Below are 23,894 nucleotides of genomic sequence, written 5' to 3'. Positions count from 1 at the left end.
GACTTTCTTCCCATTTTCTGTCCATTCTTTATCTGTCATTACCATTCTATTTTTTTTGTTATCTCCTAAACTTTTTTGAGGCAAGAACACAGACACATTCTTCAACTAAAACAATTCCTGTCATTTAAAATCTTGCTTGACTGATAGCTTATGGTAGCACAGTAATGAAGGAAGAAGTTTAAAGCCAGTGGTTTAATGACAATGAATTGTCCCAAATTGACAGCTTCAGTTCACCTTCTAGATAGTCCTAAGACCTCTGATGCTGACCTAAAAGTCATCTAGGTCTTGCCGGAGTTAAAAGCTGTCCTTCCACTAAAGCACTATCATAGTAGATACGGAGGTTACCTTAGTGACATCTGATGGCCCAGTAAGGCTGCACAACTTATCAATCCCATTCTCAGATAGTTGTATTGTTTTAGGAGCAGTGTTTAGGATATGTCATTATGGAATTAGGGAAAGTTTTTAATTGTTTAAGGAAGTGATGCAGTTTAAGTCCATTAGCACATGCTAAGTAAGAAGGGAAGCATCAGTTTTCTTCTGTGAAAGCATATTTTGCAATTACCAGATAGACTAAAAATCTTAAGAATATTTAGAATTTGCTTTACTGCTAAAAAATATTTACAAATGAAAGAAGGCACAATTCAGCCAAATTCTTTATTGAGTATTTGTTTCAAAACAGAAGTAGAAAAGCATGTTAGACAATGCCTCTGAAACTTTGGTCTGCAAAATTGAGGAACTTTGAATATGTTTTTTCTACTCCATTAATAATTGCCTTTCACCTTTTGTTGATAAAAGCAGAAAACTTCTATGAGTACAAAACTAGAGTTATAAAATTGACATAATTTACAGAAAACTCCACATTATACCAGATATTAGCAAAGCATGCTTTGTTACAAAAGCTTTCGGACCTGGCCTCATTTTTGTAAGACCTTTTTCCATGCTGAATTAACTGTTTGCATGCATTTTATTTATCCCTTTTACAATCCACTTTAATAATCAAAAGACACATTTAGGGTAAAGTGGGAAAACACTTAAGAATCTCAGTATATGTATTAAGATTCCTTTAATGGGAATGATTTTTCTTAAAGGTAAAGAAGTTAACATGATCTCGAATACATTGCAAGAAACTCATAATGTTTGCTTTTTTCCTTTTTTCAAGAGCTTCCGTTAGCCAAGTTACTAGGAGGTATTTGGATATGCACTGTAGGACAAAAAGAGGATACATTTAACATAAGGCATATTTGTTTGCTCAGAAAAGGTAACATTACTGGTACCATTACAAATTTAAACACATGATGAATTTTGACTTATAAAAAAGCATACAATACTACTGAACCAAAAGTGCTATGTTAACATCTCTCACTTCCTTAGATTACTATAAAAGTCACCTGAGGTGATTATTTTTTTTCCTAGAAATTATCTAACTCATTTATATTTCTTATTTAGTGGAAATAATAATAATAAAAAAATACACTCTGTGTTGTTCCCTGCTCATTTTTAATCCAATCCATCAAACACTTACTAGCCAGCATACGAAGGGATCCTGGTTCTACAAAAGTTTTTGGGCTTCCAGGACCCCACCTTGCATATGCTTACTATCAAGAGCAGTAAAAGCACCTCCAATGGACTACTCCTAGTGAGCACTGTGCTGGCAGTGAGTATCTGCAGCTTCACATCTTTTTGTGGATTCATGGTTCAGTTTACGTTACTTCATCAAAACAACGTCATTTTCTAATGCTCTCATTTATAAAAAAACCCAAACAACAGTTCCTCTCAAAGACCATGTTGTTAATTTGCAATTCTGTGAGTTCTGTCTTGGCAAGCTTTTAGGAATGATCTAGTCTTGTCCTCCGTCTTGCTGCTCCCCCTGCAGAACATGGAAAAAGAACTTTAATTATTACCTATAATTATATATAACATAGTAACACTATATACTGTATTTACTTGTGAAACAGACATGTGAAAAGGAAAGATGAAGCCTGGTGGTGAACATTTCTCTCCTGTGCTGGCAGCTGTGAAATTAAATGGATCTTCCATCTTCTTCGTTAATCATAATAACATAGATTCTGAGAGTTATAAGTCCTGTGGTGGAAAATCCCAGATTGCCATTTTCCCATTGTTAAGACTCCAAAGTCAGATTTCACTTTGATGGCTTTGTTTTCATCTGAAACACTTTTTGACTAAAGCACATAATCTTGGTTGTTTTCAAATATCAGAAAAAAATAATTAGCAATTCCAGACTTTTTTTAGGTTTTTTTTTAAAGCAGAAATACAACTTTTTCCTTTTGAAGTCTGTATTTTTAAGAGCTTTATTTCCCTCCTGACTCTTAATATAACTGAGAATAATATCAGATATATGCTATATGTTTAAATGTATGCTTTGCTTTTACCTTGTGTCCTCCTTGTTGGTTGTGGTTTCCGTACAGGTGCTTCTAGAAAACAGAAATTTTGCAGTCAGAAGTTATTTGCTGAAGCCTTTGAATTAAAACTCATTAGAAATATTGGAAACTCGTTGCTCACTTTTGAAGTTTGTTCTTTAAATTTTTCAGTAAATTAAGAATTTTTTTCCAGTAGCATGTTGGCTTGATCACCTGAAACATGAATGCTTATAATACAATTCCCACATTTCACTCATGTGCAGCCATCCATTAAAGCTTAGTAACATTTCAAAAGTATTCTTGCATTTTAAACATATGAATGAATCCATTATCTGCACTGATCCTCTACAGATGGTTACAGGATGTAGGCAGGTGCCAGGGCATTTTGTCTATGCTCTTCATTCATCAAAAGCCGTGTGACACTGTCAGTGAGGTAAAAGCTCAGGTTAAGGCAAAGGACTCAGTCTCAGCTTTCAGCAGAGGATATCCAGGTCTGTTGCCATTACTTCAGGAATTATGCATAAGCTAAATGCCTGAAAGCGTTGCAAGATGTTGGCCACATTTCCAGCTGTGTTTGGGGCTTGATTTGTAACTGCATTGTGAGCCCACTGTGCGATTCCACATTTAGAGTTCAGTTAATTTTCTCAGTCTTCTGCTTTAAAAGGTGGAGCAGAGCAAGGGCTGTTGAATACATACCACCCCGATTAGATAGATCCTTTTTTTTTTACTTATTCAGTGAAACTGTGGACATGTTTTCCTTTTTCTCATCAAACTGAGACTTTTTTTAAACCAGATGTCTCCTCATTGGGAGGAAAGACACATCACAAGCATAAGAAGTAATTCTTCTGTTACCATCACAGAAATGTTACTGCAGTGATTTTTCCTTCTTTACAACCACGAAGTACTTGTGTATTCACTTAACAAGCTGCAGCCAGTTCTCTTTTCGTCCTGAGGAACAGGATATATCAATGCATAGCCCTGAGATACAGGCTGGACCTCATTCCAGCTGAGGCTAAACACTGGGTATCTGCACCACCATGGCAGAATATTTCAAGCTCTGCACTGCCCTGACAAGGACAGAATATGGTCCACCCAAACCATGCTTTCCATACTTAGGTGCTGTCGGTACAATTATTCTTTCAGATAAGCCTCATGTTTGGAGATCACACCCATCTGTCATTTTCAGGCAATAGGGGACTCCCCAGCATGACTTGTACTATTCAGCACCAAAGCTGTACAAACACTATGTATCAACCTGCACTATTTGGCACAGACTTCAAAATTAAAAAGGTAGAAACACATTTATTTAATTTCATTCTCCAAAAGCCATAATATTTTTTTCCTATGCATTTGGTTCAAAGGCTGACAGAATAACCTATTCTGCATTATTAGAATTAGAATTAGAAAAAGACATAAATACAAAAGAAACTGTAAGCAAATTACTTCTTAACTTTGAAAGAAGATCCTTAAACAACGATTGTTAAACTTGAAGAACAAATTGCTGGTATAAAAGCAGATTGAATTCTAAATGGGTCCTCTTGGACCTTTATTCCATTCTGGTTTTTCAAATCCAAGAGCTTCCCTCATTTAGCAACAGGACAAAGGTAGAGAAATACCAAGACACTGTGAGATATTTACTCAGCCCCAGAGGTTATATTCCCTGTACCCCACCCACTCTTTCACAACACTGAGAAACCCTCACAGCAACAGATCACATTTACTCTGACAAGAAATAACTCAAGTTAAAAGCAACTCACGTGGTCTTCTTCTTTATGTGCTGCTTAAAGAAAAGTCAATTCTTTATGGTGCATTTTTCTTCAAAGGTTTTACCTAAGCTTTGTGGTTGGGCATTTCCTCCTGTCTACTATGCTTGCCAAACCGTTTAGTTACTTTTAGCCACAAGGTAAGCCTCAACATTTTTTCTCTGTAACGTCAGTGAAAGGATTCCTTTCCAAAACAATTACAAAATTCTTCTTCCTAAAATGCTGGCTTCAGACCTAGTAATTTTTATGAACAGATACTATAAAACCTCACCTGGAATGATCACTTTAGACAAAGCAGGTCTTAGTGATACTGAATTTTTAACAAACTAACCTTCCAGATGAACTTTCTTGATTTCTCTCTCGATAATCTGTGGCTCCCCCTCAATTACTTTAGTAACCTTGGTGTACTCAGTTCCGGCTACGATAAGCATCAAAAACAAATGAGTTAAATCTGGAACAGCATTTTTCCATATGCAAGGAGCCTTCAGTGGAAACAATGTCATTTTTGGGCATAGATGTTGCAGGATGCCATGCTATTCATGCCATCAGGCATGTTATTTCAAAGAATGAGTTGTTCAATGCAGTCTTGGCTTAAAGCTTTGTTTCAGCAGACTGCTAATTGTTTTAAGCAGTGTTGGATATTTTATGAGCAGAATTAAAGCCCATATGAAATAATTCCTTTATTTAGACAGTGATAATACATTTGTTTGGGACTGTACTCAAATTTAAATGATTAGGAAATTCTCAGTAAAAAATAATTTTGTATAGACAAGGGGGCCATAAAGCATTATCACCATTATCACCAACAACCCTAAAGCAGCATGTGTATCTGCTTTTATTGGCTAAATGTCTAGGAAGGTATTATCATGGCAGCCAAGGGTAGCTGACTGGATAAATCATGGAAAAAATAGAGAAAAATCAAATTAAAGCAAAAGACAAATCTGCCTGTTTGGTCCATTCTGTGAAGCAGGATGCTTAGGCAAACTAACATATAATAGCAAGGAAAATAGCAAGAATTCAAGAGATGATGTTGTCTTTTTCAAATTTCCTGCAGAGAAACTATCTCTTTTCCATACACCTATGCTCCAAGAGGTATCTCTACAGATTATCCCTATTTAATTGTATACCTCTGTATCTGAAGGTGATTACAAGTACAGTTATAATTATTAGATTCTGGCATCAGACCTGTCAGTTTTGAACAGTTCTACAGATAAAGTTTGATCCTGCCCATTGTTACCTGGTTTAAACCCGTAGAACATAGTGCAGTATATGGAGGAATTTTCTTGCTGCAATTTTTTAATTTCCAGTTTTTCTTTTAAATATTCAATCCAGAAATAGGCATCTCCAGAGAGCAAATCTTTTCATATAGATGGATATTTAGGATAAAATTAAAAATCCTCTGGAAGTTTAGGTTTCTGTCCAATATTATAGGCAAATTCTGGCTTAGGTCTGTAAAACTAAGATTCAGATGTTTAAAACAGAACAAAGAATTACAGTCAACAGGAGTCATAGCCATACCTTGGCTTTTCTCTAAGACTAGCTGGGTTATCAACTAGCATATTTAAGTTTGGCAGACAGCTGTTCACCTGTTCAGCCATCAGGAAATTTTTTACTTGACTGAAGTTTTTCACATCCACAGAATAGTTTTTTTGAAAAACTACAAGATTTAGTTCATTGAACTAAATGTGGCTGTAAGTTACTTTACTGGTATACAACTTGGTAACTTACTAAAAAGTGAACATAAAATGAAATGGATTAATTTAATTTATGTCAAGAGAAGCATCCATCCATATTTTTGAGCTTCTGACTCAGGTTTAAACTAACATTTACGAAAACCTTGTCACTTAAATTCCTTTTTTATTCCCCATTGCTATTATAGATAGTTTTTCTAATCTACATTAAGCAGAGAACATTCCAAATTCATAGATAAAGATTAATTTCATAAGCAGAAGTTCTTTTACTAATTTTCTACAGCTACTGGTTATATACTGCCAAAACTGTTAGAATTAAGAGAGCAAGAAGGAAAGAAAACCATTCCTTGGAATGCTGTATTTGAAGAGAATTAAAGTTAATTTCTTGATATCCATCACCTGTAAGCATTTAAAGAAGGATATTAAACATGCCTTTAATTATTAACTTGAGGGCAATGAACATTCATTTCTGACGAACTGATAAGTAAGATGAATTTGGCCTGTTAAAATATGTTCCATTTCATAAGTGTTTTCCACAGATTTAAATTTACTGAAAAAAAAAAAAAGGAATAAATCTTCATTGCTCCCCTGAGTTTTAATTAGGTAACTTTTTAAAGACTGAAAAAACCCAATTTTTTTTTTCTGTGATCAATGTAATTAAAAAGATTGATAACTCAAACTTTGGTACTTATTTCCATTTCACAGATATGTGGCATTAGAATAGAGTATTCTATTTTTTCCATTAAAGTTCCACTTCTACTATGTCAGTCTTTAAAATGTTGAGTTCAACATATCTGAGAGGAGTTTCAGTTATCATAACCTGTTGCAAAAATGTTAGTTATAATACACTGAATTACCTCCCTGTAGAAGTCTTTTGATTTCTTCATCTTCCAGTAAATGACCATCACCTTCAATAAATTTGGTCACCTTGGTAACTTCTGATAGGATACAGGTTATGGCAAAAAAATTGATTTACAGAAAACATTTGGCAATCCCACAAGAGCATATTAATGAATTAATCCTGTCATATCATTGTTCTGAATTTAAAAATTCATCTGATATCAAATTCCACATAAACACTGGAAACACCATATTTTATGATAAACATAGCATACTATATAATAGACCCAGGCAGCCTCAACTCTAGAGCTGACTGAAATGTGAAGATCAAGGACTCAAACCAGAACATTACATTTGGACAGTTCCGAGGTTTAATCTCTGGGTAAGATTTTTCAGTATGAGCATCATTTTTTAAAACATGCAATATCTATTCATTACTTAATTATATAGAGAGCAATATATATGCATGAAAGAAATTAAACAAAACAAGCAAACTAACCTTCTTCAAAGATTTTCTTTAACTTCTCTTCATTGTCTGGATCCCCTGCAGTAATTCGGGTGTATTTTATTTCAGGACCTGGAAAAATTTTATAAGATAGTGGCTTTTTTCAGATATAACAGGTTTGTCCTTTAAATGATTTTTTCCTATTTAATACATATGGTGATTCCATGGTTGATATGCTGTAATCTCCTTATATGATAACTTTATTTTTCACAATTTCCCAAATTAAACTGAAAGAGCATTAAAAACAGTGGTTAAAACTATTCTTGAAAGTAATTAGGCAAATTTATCATAATTAGAGTAATTACCTGCTTACATTCTTAGACTAAGACACAATTTTAAACACTTCTGTATTAGGTCATAGATTGGATATTTCTGCAGTCCCATGATTAGTCCTAATTGACTGTTGTAAATAGACAATTTTGCTTTTTTAACTGCTATGATTCATTTGAAAGCTTAACATTTGAGATTCCTTATCAGTTTCTACAGATTAAAAATAAGGAGATATCAGCTCTGAAATTCTGGCATTGTATGTTATATTTACCACTTCCTGTGGGATATTAGTGAAACTTGAATCCAATAATTGAGAAAATTATATTTTGTTCATCTCCCCCAAATTTTTTTCATATATCTTCACCATAGCAAAAAGTTGTATGATAATAACTTAAGCATGGTTCTTTATTTCTGTCTTGCTCAAATGAATTCATTTAAATTTCAATATTTTCTAAATAAACTGAATATTAAGACTTGCAGCTAATTCAATATGTTGTTATAACAGTGTCTTTTCCTTGCAAGCTCCCTGGCAGACAGAATTTTAATGGCAGCATTCAAACTGATATTAAACAAGGTGATCAAAAAAGTGTCAATAAAGAACTCCATATAGCACCTAATATGCTTAAATACACCTCACTCCATTCGTAAATTTCTAGGATGCTTAAAGAAATATCTCTGTAATAGGTCAAATACAACTGAAATTGGACAAGGAATTTGGGAGCTTTTGTGTCAGTAAATCAAGGGATGCAGATGCACATTAATTTTCTCTCACATTAGCTGTATCCAAGTGTCTAACTTGTGGATGTCAGATAAAGTCCCCACCTTACAGAGAAATAGAGATCTTTTTCTGACATGGCTGTCAAGAGAGCCTGGGATGACATGCAAAAGTAGGCATCTACACATTAAATATCTGTGTTTGGTAAAATGAAACCTTCCTGGAGGTATACAACCCAGAAGTTCTGGAAAAAAAAGTTTTCCTTCTAAAGCAAGACAGAGAACAAAAACACAATAAAAGCAGTCTCACTGTGAAATGGTAGCAAGAGCTTTGCAAAAGAAGACTTAGCTAATATATGAAAATAAAAACCAAAAAATAGAAGACAAATTTTCATGGTTTTCATGCTGTTAAAATATTGTTGCCATTTCTGTATATGTGTGTAGGACACATGGCCAGTTTTTCAGCCTTACAGAGACAGTGGGAAGCATTAAGGAAAATTCATCTGTCAAGGAAATGCAGTTTAGGCACTGGGACAGAACTTAAGATGTGTTATGTTTGTGTGTAAATGTGGACTTTACTAAGAATGAACATCTCAGCTTAATTTACCTTGAATAATTCTTTCTTCTGTTACTTTTTTCTCTGTCACTTCCACAGGTCGTCCATCAATAATTTTGGTGTATGTTTTAATAATTGGTTCTACAAGGATTTTTAAATTGAAGACATTAATCAAGTAATGAACTTTCAAGAGTTCTTTTTGAGATGTGGAAACTGACTGAAGCATACAAGGAGATACCGTAGAATATCTTATGAACAATAAAAGAGTTCAGAGACCAGGAACTAATTCTACTCAAAATTTTGGATGATCACGTGATTTTTCCTTCAAAAACATCCTAGATATGAACATCTCAATGCCCTTAGCAAAGAGAAGGCAAGGTTTACCTCACTTTCTGACAAAATAGCCTTTTATTCACAGAATGATATACTACATATTTGATAGCAGGACAACAATGACCAAATAATTCTTAACTGAGACATATGTTATGTCAGCATGCAGAGTATTTCTAAAACTGTCTTGTCTATAGCTATGGGACACAACTAAGGAAAAAAAAACCATTTTGAAATGCATGAGAATTAAAAAATAAATGATGCAATAAAATTACAGCACTTCACAAAAGTTTTGTTTAAAGCAGAACGGCTGTCTAACATGAATCACCCAGATAAAGTAGAAATTGACGGGGAATAGTGAATGCTTCCAATTTAAGCTAATACAAATTGAGTTGCTGAAAGCATACCAACCTCCATGAATCACTTTAGTTATTGTCTCCCCTTCCCTGACTATTTTGAACTCAGGTTCCCCTTCAATAAATTTAGTGAGCTGTGTGATAGATGGGTCTGTGACATAGGAAAAAAACAACACGTTACAAATAGTCATAAAATAGTTATAGTATTCCATGGGGGTGAGATGAAGCTTGCTTTTTCTCCCCCTACTCTAGATAAACCAGATGATTGTAATAGAGGGCTGTTTAAATCTGAGAGGTTATTTGTGGCAGCATTGTACAATTCTTTGTTTCCTCACACATGATCTCAAACATAGATCCTATTGTACAGTAACTCTTTATATTTTTTTAATATAATAAATTTTAATTTTTTAATTTTGTGTATATGATATTTTTAATGTTTTTTGACTAGTTTCAGGCAATAAACCAGATCCTCAGCTGCAGAAAGGAAGTATTTTTTTATATATATTGGTAAGAAGGCTACTCTGCATTTTTGCAGGTATCTTATAGCTATTGCTCTACTGGTGATCAGCCTGCAATCTACATAGTGAGACATTTTATTTTTTAAATTATTTTTATTTTTCGTTGTTTTGGAGGTTATTATTTTAATTGTTGTTTTGAAGTTTCTTTTATTTTTTGCTTTGAGGTTTTTTATGTGGCTTTTTTTTTCCCCTTTGTATTTAAGAGTTGGCCAGTGGTTACACAGCTTAAAAAAAACCCCAAAAAGCAGATTTCTGAGGTCAGCTGGAATGGCTGTAAGGGTATTTATCAGCATTACTGGATATCATTATCATGAGTGAAGTCATGTTGATTAAACTAATCCAAATGTATCTAAATGTATCTAAAGCAGGAGATACTGGATAAATTAGGAAAATACATCAATTAGCAGTAATAGTACGGTTCTTCTCTAAGGAGTGCCATAGCACTCCTTCTACTTACGAAGCTGCTGTAAAACAAACTTCTTTTAATCATTATTCAGAGACAGAGACTTATCATAATCCATCTTTTTTACTTTCCTTAAAAATCCCTTAAATATCTTTATATGAATTTGTGTAGAACTTGATTATGCATTTGGGGTTTTTTTCCATAATTACTGATCAGGATTTAACAACAGCTTTTAAATATGTGTGCCTCATGTGAATTGTTGAAAACAGCCAGTTTAGGCTAAGTTTAATTGTAAAAAATAAAAATGCACTTTTTTTTATTTGCAATAGCAAATGATTGCATAAATTAGAATTTAGAGGTAAATAATTGATTTATTTGCTGCAGAGGAGATGATATGATGGGATCATAAAGATGCTCTGTTATTATAGACCTCTATTTATCTACTCTGAGTTCTAAACAGCTGAACAAGCCATCACTTCTTTTATTTTCTAACAGGTCTGGATGAAAACCATTTATAAATATTTTAAAGAAACCGTCTTAGAAGACTCATTCCCTTGCTTCTGTTTTAAACTTATGTTGAGAATCCATTAAATATCAATTTACATTGATACAAGTGAAGAATACAAATGAATTAATGTAAAAGGGGAATTTATGAATGTTTATAAATACTTTATTTTTACATTTCTCAAAAACTGTACCTTTCCATGTGATTGGTACTGCAGATGTATGCAAACCAAAAAGTGAAGGTGCAGCCAGCTATATCGCCTAGTCTAGGATCAATCCTTTGAATATTTAACCTGTTAAGATTTGGGTTTCAGACAGACTTAACTCTTTAAATCTGTTTAATCTTTTTGATCCCATACATGCCTATGTATGAACAATGGAAACTCAACACAAGTAGAAAACAATGAGAAAGGAAAAGTCACACATTCCCCTCTAAACTTGGTGAGGAGAGGTGTAATTTTTTTTTTTTTAATGGAAACCTCCTTCCCATCATGATCTGGTAGAACTTCTTGGCAAAAAAATTAACATGTAACTTAGCCAGCATTTATTTACAGACAGTTGTGGATTTATGTGGTTCTGATGGGATCTGCCACTTGCTACTATTACTGAGAAAGCTCAGAAGGGCCAGAATTGGCTTTATTGGGTCTATATCTGAATCAGTCATCAACAGAAAGGCTTCACTGGCCAGAGATCATCCCCTGGAATGTGTCCCAAAGCAGAAATACTGTACTGGAAATGGAAAGGACTAACCCTTCAATACTCACTAATGTCTAAAGTTATTTTTACTCTATTTGGTGAATAAAATATAGTTCTACATTTGACTATACAAGTGCTCAGACATTTCACTTTTTCTTTAAAAGACAATTTTGTTTCAGTTAATTTTCAGCTTCTAAACATCCCATACATCACCTAGCCTGTATACTCTCTCTCTCTGGGTTTAACAGGGGACGGGTACTTTCAGAGAGTGATTCATCCTCACCATAGGAAGATTTCTAAAATAGCTTGGATGAATCACCATATGAAATAATCTATCCATTTATATTGCACTGTGGATCTGATTTAATGATGGAGACTAGGCAACAAAGATCAGCATATACGTTAAATAGCGTCTAACCCTAAATGGGATGAAGCACAGTCAAGCTCCTGACAAAATAAGCATTTGTCACTTCTTCTGGAAGAAATTCCTCCCAGAAACACTGATTAAGCAGTCTGGATAAAATTCTTTGCATGAAATTTTTAATTGCCTTTCTCAGTCGAGCTCAAACAAGTTCCCTTTCAGCATTTTTATTTCAATGGGAAGCTAGATCTCATCAGCTTTAGTTAAGTTATAAATCACAAGTGATTTTAGCAGTCCCATCCCCACATTTTGTTCTCTTCAGCCCCAGCATTAATCTTTAAGTCATGCTTCTGTCTCAAGAAATTAAAAAACAAAGTTTGGCTAGATATCCTTTTCAGGCATCCAACAGATATTGGTAGTTAGAACTGATTGAAAATGATAGAAAAATGAACCAATTCTTCTTCAAAGTATGAGAAATATATCTACTCCAGTTTTTCAAATATATGTTTTAATTAAAAAAAAGGAAATGTCTTAATTAAAAAAAAAGGTAATAAATGTTTTAAAAAAATTATTTTAAAAAATTTTAAAGGCCTGTAGAAAAAGGAGAAAACTCATTTGGGGAGAACAACTGTGGGTAATCTTTTCATACAAAATGTTTCAGTCAGTTCTAATTGCAATATTTGTATCTTTGCTTTTCCAGCAAAGTGCTTAGTATCCTGGAGTTGCTATGTACAAAGTGCATCCCATGAAGAAATATATTTAATATATATTCTGAATATGCATATGAACATATGCAGAAATATATATAGACCACAGGCCTCATTTACCTTCCTTTGTGATGATAGGCTGGACGTTGCTTTCAATTATGTTAATTTCTGAAAATATAGAAAATGGAATATACAGTACATTCCAATCTTACAAATTCTTTGTGGCTACGATCAGTTACATTTGGTCTGCTCACAAGGATGTGGATAATATCATAGATAGTAATGGGTGGAAAAGCAGCTTGACAAGATCTAGAGTATGAATCTTGGTTCTGGTTATGGAATGGTGAAACACTCAGATCTGAAACACTCAGCAGACAGAATCTGCTGGTATGCTATTTCCCTTTGAGCCTCACGAAACCCATGGGTCACGGGACCCACCATGGTGTATGGTACATAACAGTGAGGGCTTGTATAATTACCCACACAAAGGTTTGCACAACTCCCTGACATACCTTATATCTGAGCATTGGCCTTTTCATTAGGGAGCAGATCTGGCAAACACAGGAAACCTTCAGGCATTCAGAACTATAGATAGAACATCACAGAATGTATGACCTTGGGAGATCAAATTGTCCCTCTACACCTAGGACAGACTCAAGTATTCATTGAACACCTCAGATAGTTATTTGACTCGTGTTCGTTCACTGGTGGAGAAGCCCTCACTGATAAAATTTCCAGCCTTCCTAGTCCTGTACTTAAACAAATCTATGGCTACAGCTTTCCTGATGTCCACATTGACCTCTCTTGCTTCATTTTTACAGACACTGCTTCTTGTGCTACTCTCACTGGCCATGGGAGGTAGAGAATATCTCAAGTTGGAAGAGATGCATAGGGATCATCAAGTCCACCTTCCTTCTTCTCAAAGGACTACCTAAGACTAAGCCATATGACCAAGAGTGTTGTCCAGAAGCTCCTTAAACTCTGTCAGGCTTGATGCTGTGACTACTTTCCTGAGGAGCTTGTTCTAGTCGCTGACCACCCTCTAGGTGAAGAACCTTTTTCTAATGTCCAGCCTGAACTTTTCCCAAAGCAGCTTCACTCCATTTCCTCGTGTCCTGTCATTGGTCACCATAAAGGAAACCAGCACATCCCCCTCCTCTGCCCTTCTTGGGGAAGGCATAGGCAGCAATGGGGTCGGTCACTGCTCAGCAATGAGGTCACCCCTCAGCCTTCTCTTATCCAAAATGAACAAGCCAAGTGACCTCATAAGCTCCTCATAAGTCTTGACCTCAGCACCTTTCACCATGTTGGTCATCCTCATTTGGACACTGGGCCCAAAACTGACTCCCAAATCTGCCCCCAGCACTTGAGGTGAGGCTTCCCCGGAGCAGAGCAGAACAGGACAACCCCCTCCCTTGCCCGGCCGGCAATGTTGTGCCTAATGCACCCCAGGACAGGGTTGGCTCTTTTGGCTGCTGGGGCACTGTTGACTCATGTTCAACTTGTCATCAAGGTGAATTATTCAGTTTTTTGTTCCAAGGGGTTTTTAACTTCAGTGTGTCCATTCCCAGTTTTCAAAAGTCTGATGTGATGGTTTCCATTTCTACTGTGCAATATGGGTAGAACTTCATAGGAATTTAAAAAATTGTCTAAATTCATACTGCCTCACAAAGTTACAGCAGGATCTTTGTCTTCTAACAGATTGTTTCAACATGTATTCTATATTCAGAAACTAAATGCATACCCTGAGAGAGGTTGCAAGGGAGCTAAAGGGGTCTTTTTTACATTTACTCCCTAAAGAGAAAATATTCTGATCAACTGTCTCTCATAAAAGCCTGATGTTTGCACATAAGGGAAACAGGCAGAAGAGGTACATTTGTCCCTCTGGAAATATTTATGAAAAAGAAAGTATCTCAGTGCACAGTCAATGCTGCATCTTGGAGAGTGAGTACAGTACAATGCTACATCTTAGAGAGAGAGAGAATACAACTCTGCTATGCACTAAACCCTGAACCTTGGCTAAGAACTGAAAAACAATCTTTTCCATATGTATCTTGCCTAACCCAAGACTTTGAACAGCTTACTTCAGGGTTACTTTCCAGTCACACATCTGGAAAGGGAAAAATACAGTAGCACAGCAGCCAGAAACATTCTACTTTGAGTCTTTCTCTTCCTTTTCTTCATCGGTACATCCTACTTTCCCAGAAATTGCTTTCTTCCTTATTGAAAAAGAGATGTACAATTCCAAATTGGAATTGGCAACACTAAAAAGCAATATCAAACCCATCTGGAAGTATTTATAATGAACTTACTGTAAAATGTCAGTGGAATCTCTTTGAAGGTACTGTCACGAACAAACTATAAAAACAGAAAAGCAATTTACTTAAACTTTAAAATAAATACCACTTGCCTTATAGTTTCCTAGTGAGTGTGGGTAGGATTTACTGCTTCATTGACCTAAAAGTTAGGTGATGCTACTTGTGTAGGTTCTCTCATTCATTGTTGAGAGAAAATGTAATCTCAAGAGGAAAACTGAGACAGAAAAGAATGCCTACTTTTCTTCACAGTCTATTGATGCTTCTAGCTTTAATGACATAAGACTTTAGCCACTCAGTGTTTTTTTCAAATAAGTGATTTGTTTCCAAGAGTGATAAATTGAACCAAAGAGCAGATTTGGGCCAGTCCGCACTGAAGTTATCCAAATGCAAATATTCTACAATTATTTGGCACTGAAAAAACCCAAATTCTAACTGTTGTTGCAGGGTATCATTCATGATTATATTTGGGTAACTGGGAGCTATTGAATGTGTTGTCTCCTGAGGAAAGCAAGGACCAGAGAATCACTCATGACTTATGAAGTGCTCAGTTTCACACACCCTGCAGAAAGACGGGGATAATTACTGAAAGAGTACCTTAATTTGAATGTACTTAATCAACTTCTTCAGTATTGTGAGCAGCTGATCATTTCCAACAGGCAGTTCTGACAAAAGAAGCAGGCATGTAAGAGGAAATATACAACCATATGCATTTTACTTTCATTTACAGTGATCAGGAGATACAATCATTCTCAAACACTCACACAAGTGTGTACTCAATATATATTATTCCATAGCAGCAGAAAAGGTAGGCTATGGCTACCCTTGTCTTTCTTATACTTTACTTTCATAACATTTCAAAATCTTGGCAAGGTTTCAAGCAAGGTTCTTCCACAAAATGAGCAGTGAGGTAAATTTTCTGTTTCAAATTCCACCTAAGAATTGTATATTTAAATTAAGTAACTTCCTAAGGTTATTGCAGTTACACAGCATGTAAACAGATTTAAGGCAGTGGGTATAAATTTCATGGAATAATACTCACCTGCTGGATATAGGAGTTTGTCAATGACATGAATGACACCATTTGTTGCCATGAGATCAGATTCTCTTGATTTCAGTTCATTAACCAGAAGAGTATCATTCACCTGGTAAAGGATCAAAAGAGAACCCGAGTTATCAGGGACATTAGAAAATAACCCCAAACCCTATTATAACATCTGGAGAAATGCATGCCATTCTATAATGTGGATGGACACAGAATATCAAATCTCTGTTACAAGGCTGTAGCAGGGAGACATTTTCTATACTTAACTGTTTTCAAGTAGAGTTTGCCTCCTTGGATGGTTTTAAGAATATTTGTTACACCAGGCTCAAAGCCACTTCCAATGAAAACTCCTTGTGTCAAGTGGTAAAGAAGAATATTCCTGAGAGCATTTTTGTCTCCTATGTAAAAATAAAAAAAGTAGGAATAAAAATTAAGTGGTAGGGGATTACTCTTTGTGGGAATTGTAAGGGTTCACATAGACTTGAGCTAGAATGAAACATAATACGTATGAAAATACCACGAACACAGAAAATTTGTATTTGTTAAAATTATGACAAAGAGGATAAAGCCCAACTATATGACAAAAAGGTCAGAACATAATCACAAAGAACCGATGAGAAATCTTACTGAAAAGAACATAAAAGGGGTCAATGGAGCAATTAGAATTGCTGGCTTTGTCTGTTCTTACAGAGGACAGAAGCAGCTTGAAGAAGTTGGCAAAGGGAGAAACCACCTTATTTTAGGGATGATTTCCATATTTCAAAGTTTGAAATTCCTATTTGGGATGAAAAGAAAAAAAATCCAATGTTTTCAAGACTGTCTTAAAAAAGAAATGTATCCTCTAGCCCAAGCTAATATCCTGATAGGTCTCTCTGGGTCTATGGAGGCTGACAGTCATAGGGGGGGCTGCAGAAAAACCCATAATATCTGAGGAGAAAAGGTACCAAGGAGAGCAGCTTTAAAACATGTCTGTTTGCCATTACATGGAATATTGACCATTCTAAGTTTAATACTAGAATTTCACACTGATATTGGTTGTTATTAGGAGTTACAGCCTTGATAAAACTGCAAGGGAGATCCTGTCTGGTCGTATTCTTTTCCTGATGTCTCTTTCAGTGAACATTTTCCTTTTTTTTTCTGTGTTTTGCTCTGATCACTGATAGTACTGCAATTTATTTCACTACTGAAGTGCAATTAAATGATCTTTTCCTTCCTAGTAAAATTAGTACTGGTATTTTGTGACTGGGTCACTCATAGATAGCATTAAATTACATACAAAGCCTAAACATGGCCACTCCAAAGATTTTTTCAAAAACTATCAATTACTTTCGTAAACATGCCACTATAGCTACTGGTTAAAATAATCTTTGGTTTGTATCTTTCTTACAGATAAACAAAGTATTTCTTTATATTTTTTTTAAATGTTATATACTTTAAGGTTTAATCTTTATGGAGAAAGCAACATAATAACTTAGAAAACCAAGGCAGAATTCTAGAGCACAATCTGGCACAAAAAAATTAGACATGCTGCTGCAAAAAAAAATTGTGAGGGCCAAGGAAAATATTAAGTAACTGAATCACAATGATAGAAAAGTGGCATAAAGCCCCTTGAAAAGCAGAAGGTCAAATAAAATTGTCTTTTTAAAGACAGAATTAATTCAATATGGCATTGGTCCTGGGCAACTTCAAGTTCGGAATTGAAGACAAAAATAATAAAAGGAAGTAACACCATTGAATAACATCCTGAGGAGTGAAATTTAAATTTAAAAATCAGATTAGATTCTTCTTTCCAAAAGGATATTTTCTCTATGCCCAAGAAGGGCATATAGGCAATTTAGGGAATTCCTATGACCTGCTCTATACAAAAGGTGAACTGCTTCAGCAGAGAGCTTTTGTGTGAAAGGCGCATTAGTCTCCATTCCAATCAATTTTACTTTGCTTATAATTCCAGTTTTCTTATGCTACTTACTTATCAGTATGTCCTTGTCATCATCAGTCAAACCTTTAAAAGCATCATTGGTTGGCACAAACAGAGTCCACTGTCCAGGCCATGACAGAACATCATCCAAATCTGCAGCTTTCACCAGACTGAGGAAAATGCTGTTTACAGCAAAGAGACAAACCACAAATACATTTTGTTGAAATGTGGTAACTATAATTGGGTCCAGGTACTTAGTTCCTCAATTTTCAAACACTTTCACTCTTTCCCAGAAAGAAAGATTGTGGAAGAGGAAAATGAGGAAGAAAAAGGCAAAAAAAAGGGAAAATACAATCTTAAAATTAGCAGACAGAGGAAAAGCTATGTAAAAAAAATATTGAGAGCCTGGATCAGAGCAGGATTCATCAAATAAAAATCCCTGCAGATCAAACAGATGAAAAGAGGATGCCAGGGAGAGTTCTTGCTGTAGGAGTATTGAGATACTTGCAGGAAAGAGGCAGAAATAAGTTCTGGAAAGGTATGCAATCCTGCGTCCACTGCATTTATAGCTCTGGATATATCATTCAATTCCTTCTGTCCTCTTACTCCTCTCATTCTTGTGTCTTACAACCCTTTGTGCCATAAAAACCCCATCCTAGTATAGAGTGTGGAAGTCTTTTCAGCATACAGCTGGAGGACACTTTTTCTTCCCCCACATTTTTTTTTCCCTTTTATGTTATTTGTGTAGGTAATAAACCCTTCTCTGCTCTCCCTGCTCTCCAAACCCCAGCAACTCACATACTCACAGTCCAAAACGTTTTCTCAGACCAGCTGTGATGTTTATACAGTTACCCTCTGCAGGAAAATCTCAGTTCTGTGAAAACTGCTACTCACCTAAAACGCTTATCATTTCTCAGCATTTCATGCAATGTCTTTTCTGCTGGATTGATGATCTGTCTTAAGATGTGAATAAAACCATTTCTTCCTTCTTTGCTTCCTCTGAGCATGCATGAATTTTCAATACATACAGCCTTATTGAAAGAGAAACAAGGGTAGCTGTTTACACAATGTTAAAAATAACAACCATATATATTTCCTACAGTCAAATCATGTGTTCTTGCCAGGAAATTTGGCATTGCTTGAGAAAGCAAAAGTAGCAAAATCTAGAATAAAATAGCATGGTGCAAATATTTCCAAACTTGATTTTTTTTGTGTTTCCCCTGAGAATGTTCTCAAAAACATTTGTAATGTTTTAAAAATGTTTTAAAAATGAGCTTTAAAAATTTATAATCGACTGAGTGCCCAATTTGAAATTGTGTTGCATTTTCCCAAAGAACTTTCCTTGCAAAGAAAGCTCAGATCGATAATGATCAGATTTTCATTTTTTGCTATCTTAAAAGTTTAAGGATTTTTTGCTAGATTCTCATAATGGTAAATATTGTGAGTTTCATTCAGCTTTGCCTTTTATTGATTGTCCATTTTCATAGTTGGATGCATATTTTTAGAAAGACTCATTCACTTACTGTGCGATACACAAAGACTCTAAGTAGTTTTCCTCCAATTGTTTCCAGCTCTTGTCCATTGTACAGTTCATTGAGCCCAACTTTCACTTTTATAATGTGATTCTGCAGGATTGTTTTGAGAAGACGTTGATCCAGCCTTAGGGTGTCATCTGCAAAGCCATTTAGATATTAATATATAGTAATCTATATAGTAAATTTTTATTTAAATAAAGTTAAAAGACTCTGGAAATACTGAATCTCTCTTTGAAATGCTTCAGTTAAAGCATGGAACAGGTCTGGTTATACCAAAGGTGAATTGTTTTGTAGCTCTTGCGTGTGACCATTCCTCAAATTCAGTCAAGAACTTTTGACGTAGCCATGATTAATTACTGTAACTAATATGTCTGATGTGTGGGACTGTGCCATCTTCTGAGTTACTGCTATAGTTTGTATTAGAACTAGTACTTTCTGCATGCACACCTTAAAATCTATCCAAATTTTCTCCTATGGTGATGAGACAACATTCTAATTCTTTGGGGAATGGCAAGATGCCCATGAGGTCACCTCTGCAAATATACAAACACCTGTTTTATGGTATATTTGTATCAGTTTCTCTCTGCTTTAATGTACTGGGAAATACTAACTTTCTTGTATTTCCTGTTTTTGGCTGGGATAGAGTCAATTTTCCTCCTAACTATGTCCTACAGTGATATGTTTTGGGTTTAGTATGAGGATAATGTTGATAACACGCTGGTGTTTTGGTTGTTGCTGAGCAGTGCTCACCCTAAGCCAAGGACATCTCAGTGTCTCATGCTCTGCCATGGGCAGGTGCATGAGAGGCTGGGAGGGAGAATGGCCAGGACAGGTGACCCAAACTCACCAAAGAGATGTTCCATACCATAAGGTGTCATGCTCAGTATATAAACTGGGGGAAGCTGGCCAGGAGGTGCCAGTCACTGGCTGGGCATTGGTCAGTTGGTGGTGCACAATTTTATCATGCATCACCTGTTTCTCTTAGGTTTTAATTATCTGTTATTATTATTATTGCTATTAGTAACATCAGTATTATTAATATTATTATTCTACTTTGTTACACTTATCAAATTGTTCTTGTCTAAACCTATGAGGTTTTCTTATTTATCTTTTTCCCTGATTTTCCTCCCCATCCCAGAGTGGAGAAAAGAGGGGAGTGATCAAGTGGATGTTTGGTACTTAGGTGTTGGCTGGAATTAAACCACTGCATAGATTTTCTGAGAATAAATAAGTTTTGAATCTAATGGAAGTAATGTAAAGATTAAGTCAGTTAATCTTAACTGGCAGTTCATTAATATATTTACATTCCCACAATTTGTCTGTTCATATTTTGTATCTTATTTAAGTGCTACTATTTTCATTAGCAAATGATATTACTGAAAAAAAAGCTGTGCAGTCTGGTGGTTAGGCTTGTTTTGTCTTTCTATGAGGGACATAATTTGAAAGGATGAAGTAATTCCATTTGTCTATGATGCTCTTGCAGTGAGACTTAGAACAGGTACTGGGAGTTATTTCGAAAGCTGTCAGGGTATCACACATTCTCATTTATTTTGACAATCTTTTAGGGCTACTAACCTGAGAAAGCACCATTCAGAGGTGCCAGGAGAGTGTATTGGCCTTCTGGCCTTAGAGAAGAGGTCAGACCTAGCTGTGCCACCAGGTCCGTAAAAGTAGTCTGCTGGGCACCTCCAAGCTCAATGACTTGTTTGGCTGCAAATAAAGAAATAAGGTGTTTTATCACACAATATCTTCCTATTCCTGATTTGGATTCTTTGTGCTTATCCAGAACTATATATCTGAGGGAATCTGGGTAAGGAAAAGATCTTCAGATATTTCAGGATAAGAAATATCTTCAGTGTAACAAGTTTTTAATAGATATCACTGACCAGAATCAGGAATTAGCACTTGATCAATGAGGTGGATAATGCCATTGCTTGTCACAATATCTTTGCGTTTCACCATTTTCACTCCATTAACAGTCAGACTTTCACCATCACAGCCAACTTCAACAGTGTTTCCTTCCAAGGTTTCATAGACAGCTCCACCTGTGATGGCTTCGGAGCACTGGAGAGTATTTAATATATGGAACTTCACGAGAGCTGCAGAAAAAAGAGCAGGAATTTAACAGACGTAGGTGTTAGGACACATATTTGTATACGTATACCTCACACATAGGTGTGGAATAAATATTATAGAATAAATAAATAAATATAGAAATATAAATATAGAAATATAAAAATAGAATACTCTATTTTTAATATTATTCTAGCTTAGCTAGCATATTTTTACTCCCAGATACTTTATTGAAATTTAATGATACTATACGCCCCTAACTAACACTTACTGTCAAAACTATTTGGCATCCCTTATATTATGAAAACTATACAGGTTATGCTACAATCTGCTGGTGATTGCATATGATACACTCCAAAAGGACCTCTGAGTACAAAACTCCATAGGCTATGCAAAGGGGTGAGATAATTTCATATTCAGATAACCCTGAACTTCTAGAGACAGGAATGTCTATCAGACCTAGGCAGCTGAACTATTAGAAAGTCAGTGTGCCTGTATTTCATAGCTCCCTGTAAGATGTTTTGGAGACTAAGTTTTCAATGACTTTCTATCCTTAGGCAAGTGGAAAAATTAAACACAGAAGAAATAACTCCTCCTATACACATGAAAGTAGAGGTGCTTAATTCCAGAGCAATAAGGATAATGTAGTTTCTACCTCCTGATCCACTCATACATATTTCTCATTTGCAAAAAAGTTCAAATACCTTCAGAAGCCACCTTGTCACCCATGATTCTTTCTAAAACTCCTCTTGGAAGTCTCTCAAAAGCTTCATTAGTAGGAGCAAAGAGTGTGTAATGACCAGGTCTTCCAAGAATATCCATGACACCTGATGTAATGGCAGGAGCCTAAAAAACAATTGTTTATTTTAATGCTGATTATTTGAAATATTAGTAAAACACATTATCTGTCTAGTTCCACTTCATGCCCACAGATGCTTGAATGCTAGGCTGAGATCACAGTGTTATAAAAAGAAAGATCATGAATGTTATAGAAAGATGAAAAATTTAATCGACAGAGGAATTTTCTTTTTCAACTGAAGACTAGAAAGGATTGTTTTTTATATTATGTTTTTTTTTAAAAGGTTAAATGTTGTGATTGCCTGTAACTGTCATTAGCTGGATTTGAGGGATTCAGAGGATCTTTTCCACCTTTATGCCTCTGGATTTAAAATACCTTTTTGCATTTATTGAGGAGATGGAAGATGGAAAAGGACAGCAGTTATTTGCAAACCAACGGCATATTTTTTAAATTTGCAGCATGAAATCCCATTACACTGTGCAGACACATTTTTCAGAAGATGGAAACATTAGAAATTTGGACAGTTTCTAATCATACTTCTTATGTGCAAGAAAAATCCTTCTTATGTGAGTCTACTGGTGCTCTAAAACTTGCTATGAGTCAGGTTCTTTGCTGTCTTTACCATTTTTTATCATACATTTTGAAATTGTTCTTATTTATCTAGCACCAGACACTGTAACTTCAGGCTCATGTTTCATTGGCTCAGTGCTTGAAGAGAAGACACTTTTTATGCACAGGGACACATTCTGTTCTATTGATGTTGCCTTTTTATATAACTAGATTTGCAATATTAGCTGGCTCTCTTAATTTAATTTATTTCTCTCTCTTACTGAGCTAACCCTTCTTACTTCCAGGTATCACAAACAAATAGAAAAGGAATGAAAAAAACCTCCTTAAATAAACAGAGAAGAGGTGTTTTTTTTTTGTCCACTTACTCTAAACGATGAAAGATCATCCTCGGCTTCAATGAAATCCTGAATGGTATTTCCAACAGCAGTCAGGACACGATCGACGACATGGACAACACCATTGGTAGCAATCTGGTTGCCATAGATGATCCTGGCACAGTTAACAGTAACAACCTATATTTGAAGAATCAATTAGTAGAAGATTAAATATTAATTTAATCATAAGCTTGGAACCTCACTTTCACAGACTGGCAATGTAGGTACTGTACATCGGGTATTCACTGTTGTTATTTCAGTTGGTTTTTTTTAAATATGAAGTAAAGCCTTGTAAGATTTGAAAGTTTGACTAAGCTTCTGGAAAGATAGCAGCAGATTTATTCAGGTTACATTGATTTCGTATTAATGTTTAATTTCTTACTGCAATTATTCTGATTTGGTTTTGCTTATCTGGCTAATATGGTGATTGTATTGTTTTTGATGATGCAACCTGTAGACAAACATAAACATTTTGATGCATTTAAGAAAACAAAGATGAGTGACTTAACTTGGAGGTGTCTAGCATTTATAAAAATAATTTTTTTCTAGCCAAATAATGGACGTGTGTTTCTTACAATCTTCAGTGCTCCTACCATGCACTCAAATTCAAATAAAAAACCTGCTTTAGTATTATTTAGAAAAAATATGAAAATAATAGTCGATTTTGCTGTCA

At 35.2% G+C, this 23,894-nt stretch overlaps 1 protein-coding gene across 8 annotated transcripts in view; it reads right to left on the bottom strand.

Annotated features, from left to right (window-relative positions):
* Nucleotides 1-640: 640 nt before the first annotated feature.
* The window catches only part of POSTN (periostin), a 31,605-nt gene continuing 8,351 nt past the window's right edge, over nt 641-23,894 (bottom strand). Inside the window, exons 6-24 of one of the 8 annotated variants that reach the window (XM_069011912.1) lie at nt 23,213-23,359; nt 22,183-22,324; nt 21,292-21,504; nt 20,981-21,115; nt 19,394-19,542; nt 18,765-18,901; nt 17,922-18,052; nt 16,220-16,350; nt 15,950-16,052; nt 15,505-15,572; nt 14,905-14,950; nt 12,713-12,760; nt 9,459-9,554; nt 8,769-8,858; nt 7,172-7,249; nt 6,690-6,770; nt 4,473-4,559; nt 2,391-2,432; nt 641-1,867 (exon numbers count right to left, since the gene is read on the bottom strand). In XM_069011912.1, coding sequence (XP_068868013.1) covers nt 1,827-1,867; nt 2,391-2,432; nt 4,473-4,559; nt 6,690-6,770; nt 7,172-7,249; nt 8,769-8,858; nt 9,459-9,554; nt 12,713-12,760; nt 14,905-14,950; nt 15,505-15,572; nt 15,950-16,052; nt 16,220-16,350; nt 17,922-18,052; nt 18,765-18,901; nt 19,394-19,542; nt 20,981-21,115; nt 21,292-21,504; nt 22,183-22,324; nt 23,213-23,359 — 1,965 coding nt within the window. In that variant the 3' untranslated portion in view covers nt 641-1,826. The remainder of the gene's footprint in view (nt 1,868-2,390; nt 2,433-4,472; nt 4,560-6,689; nt 6,771-7,171; nt 7,250-8,768; nt 8,859-9,458; nt 9,555-12,712; nt 12,761-14,904; nt 14,951-15,504; nt 15,573-15,949; nt 16,053-16,219; nt 16,351-17,921; nt 18,053-18,764; nt 18,902-19,393; nt 19,543-20,980; nt 21,116-21,291; nt 21,505-22,182; nt 22,325-23,212; nt 23,360-23,894) is intronic. The other 7 variants (XM_069011921.1, XM_069011930.1, XM_069011940.1 and 4 more) reach the window with 7 other exon arrangements.

This window comes from Aphelocoma coerulescens, chromosome 1, assembly GCF_041296385.1.
Source record: "Aphelocoma coerulescens isolate FSJ_1873_10779 chromosome 1, UR_Acoe_1.0, whole genome shotgun sequence".
NCBI classification, from domain to species: Eukaryota; Metazoa; Chordata; class Aves; order Passeriformes; family Corvidae; genus Aphelocoma; species Aphelocoma coerulescens.
This window is presented reverse-complemented; position numbering and strand designations above follow the sequence as displayed.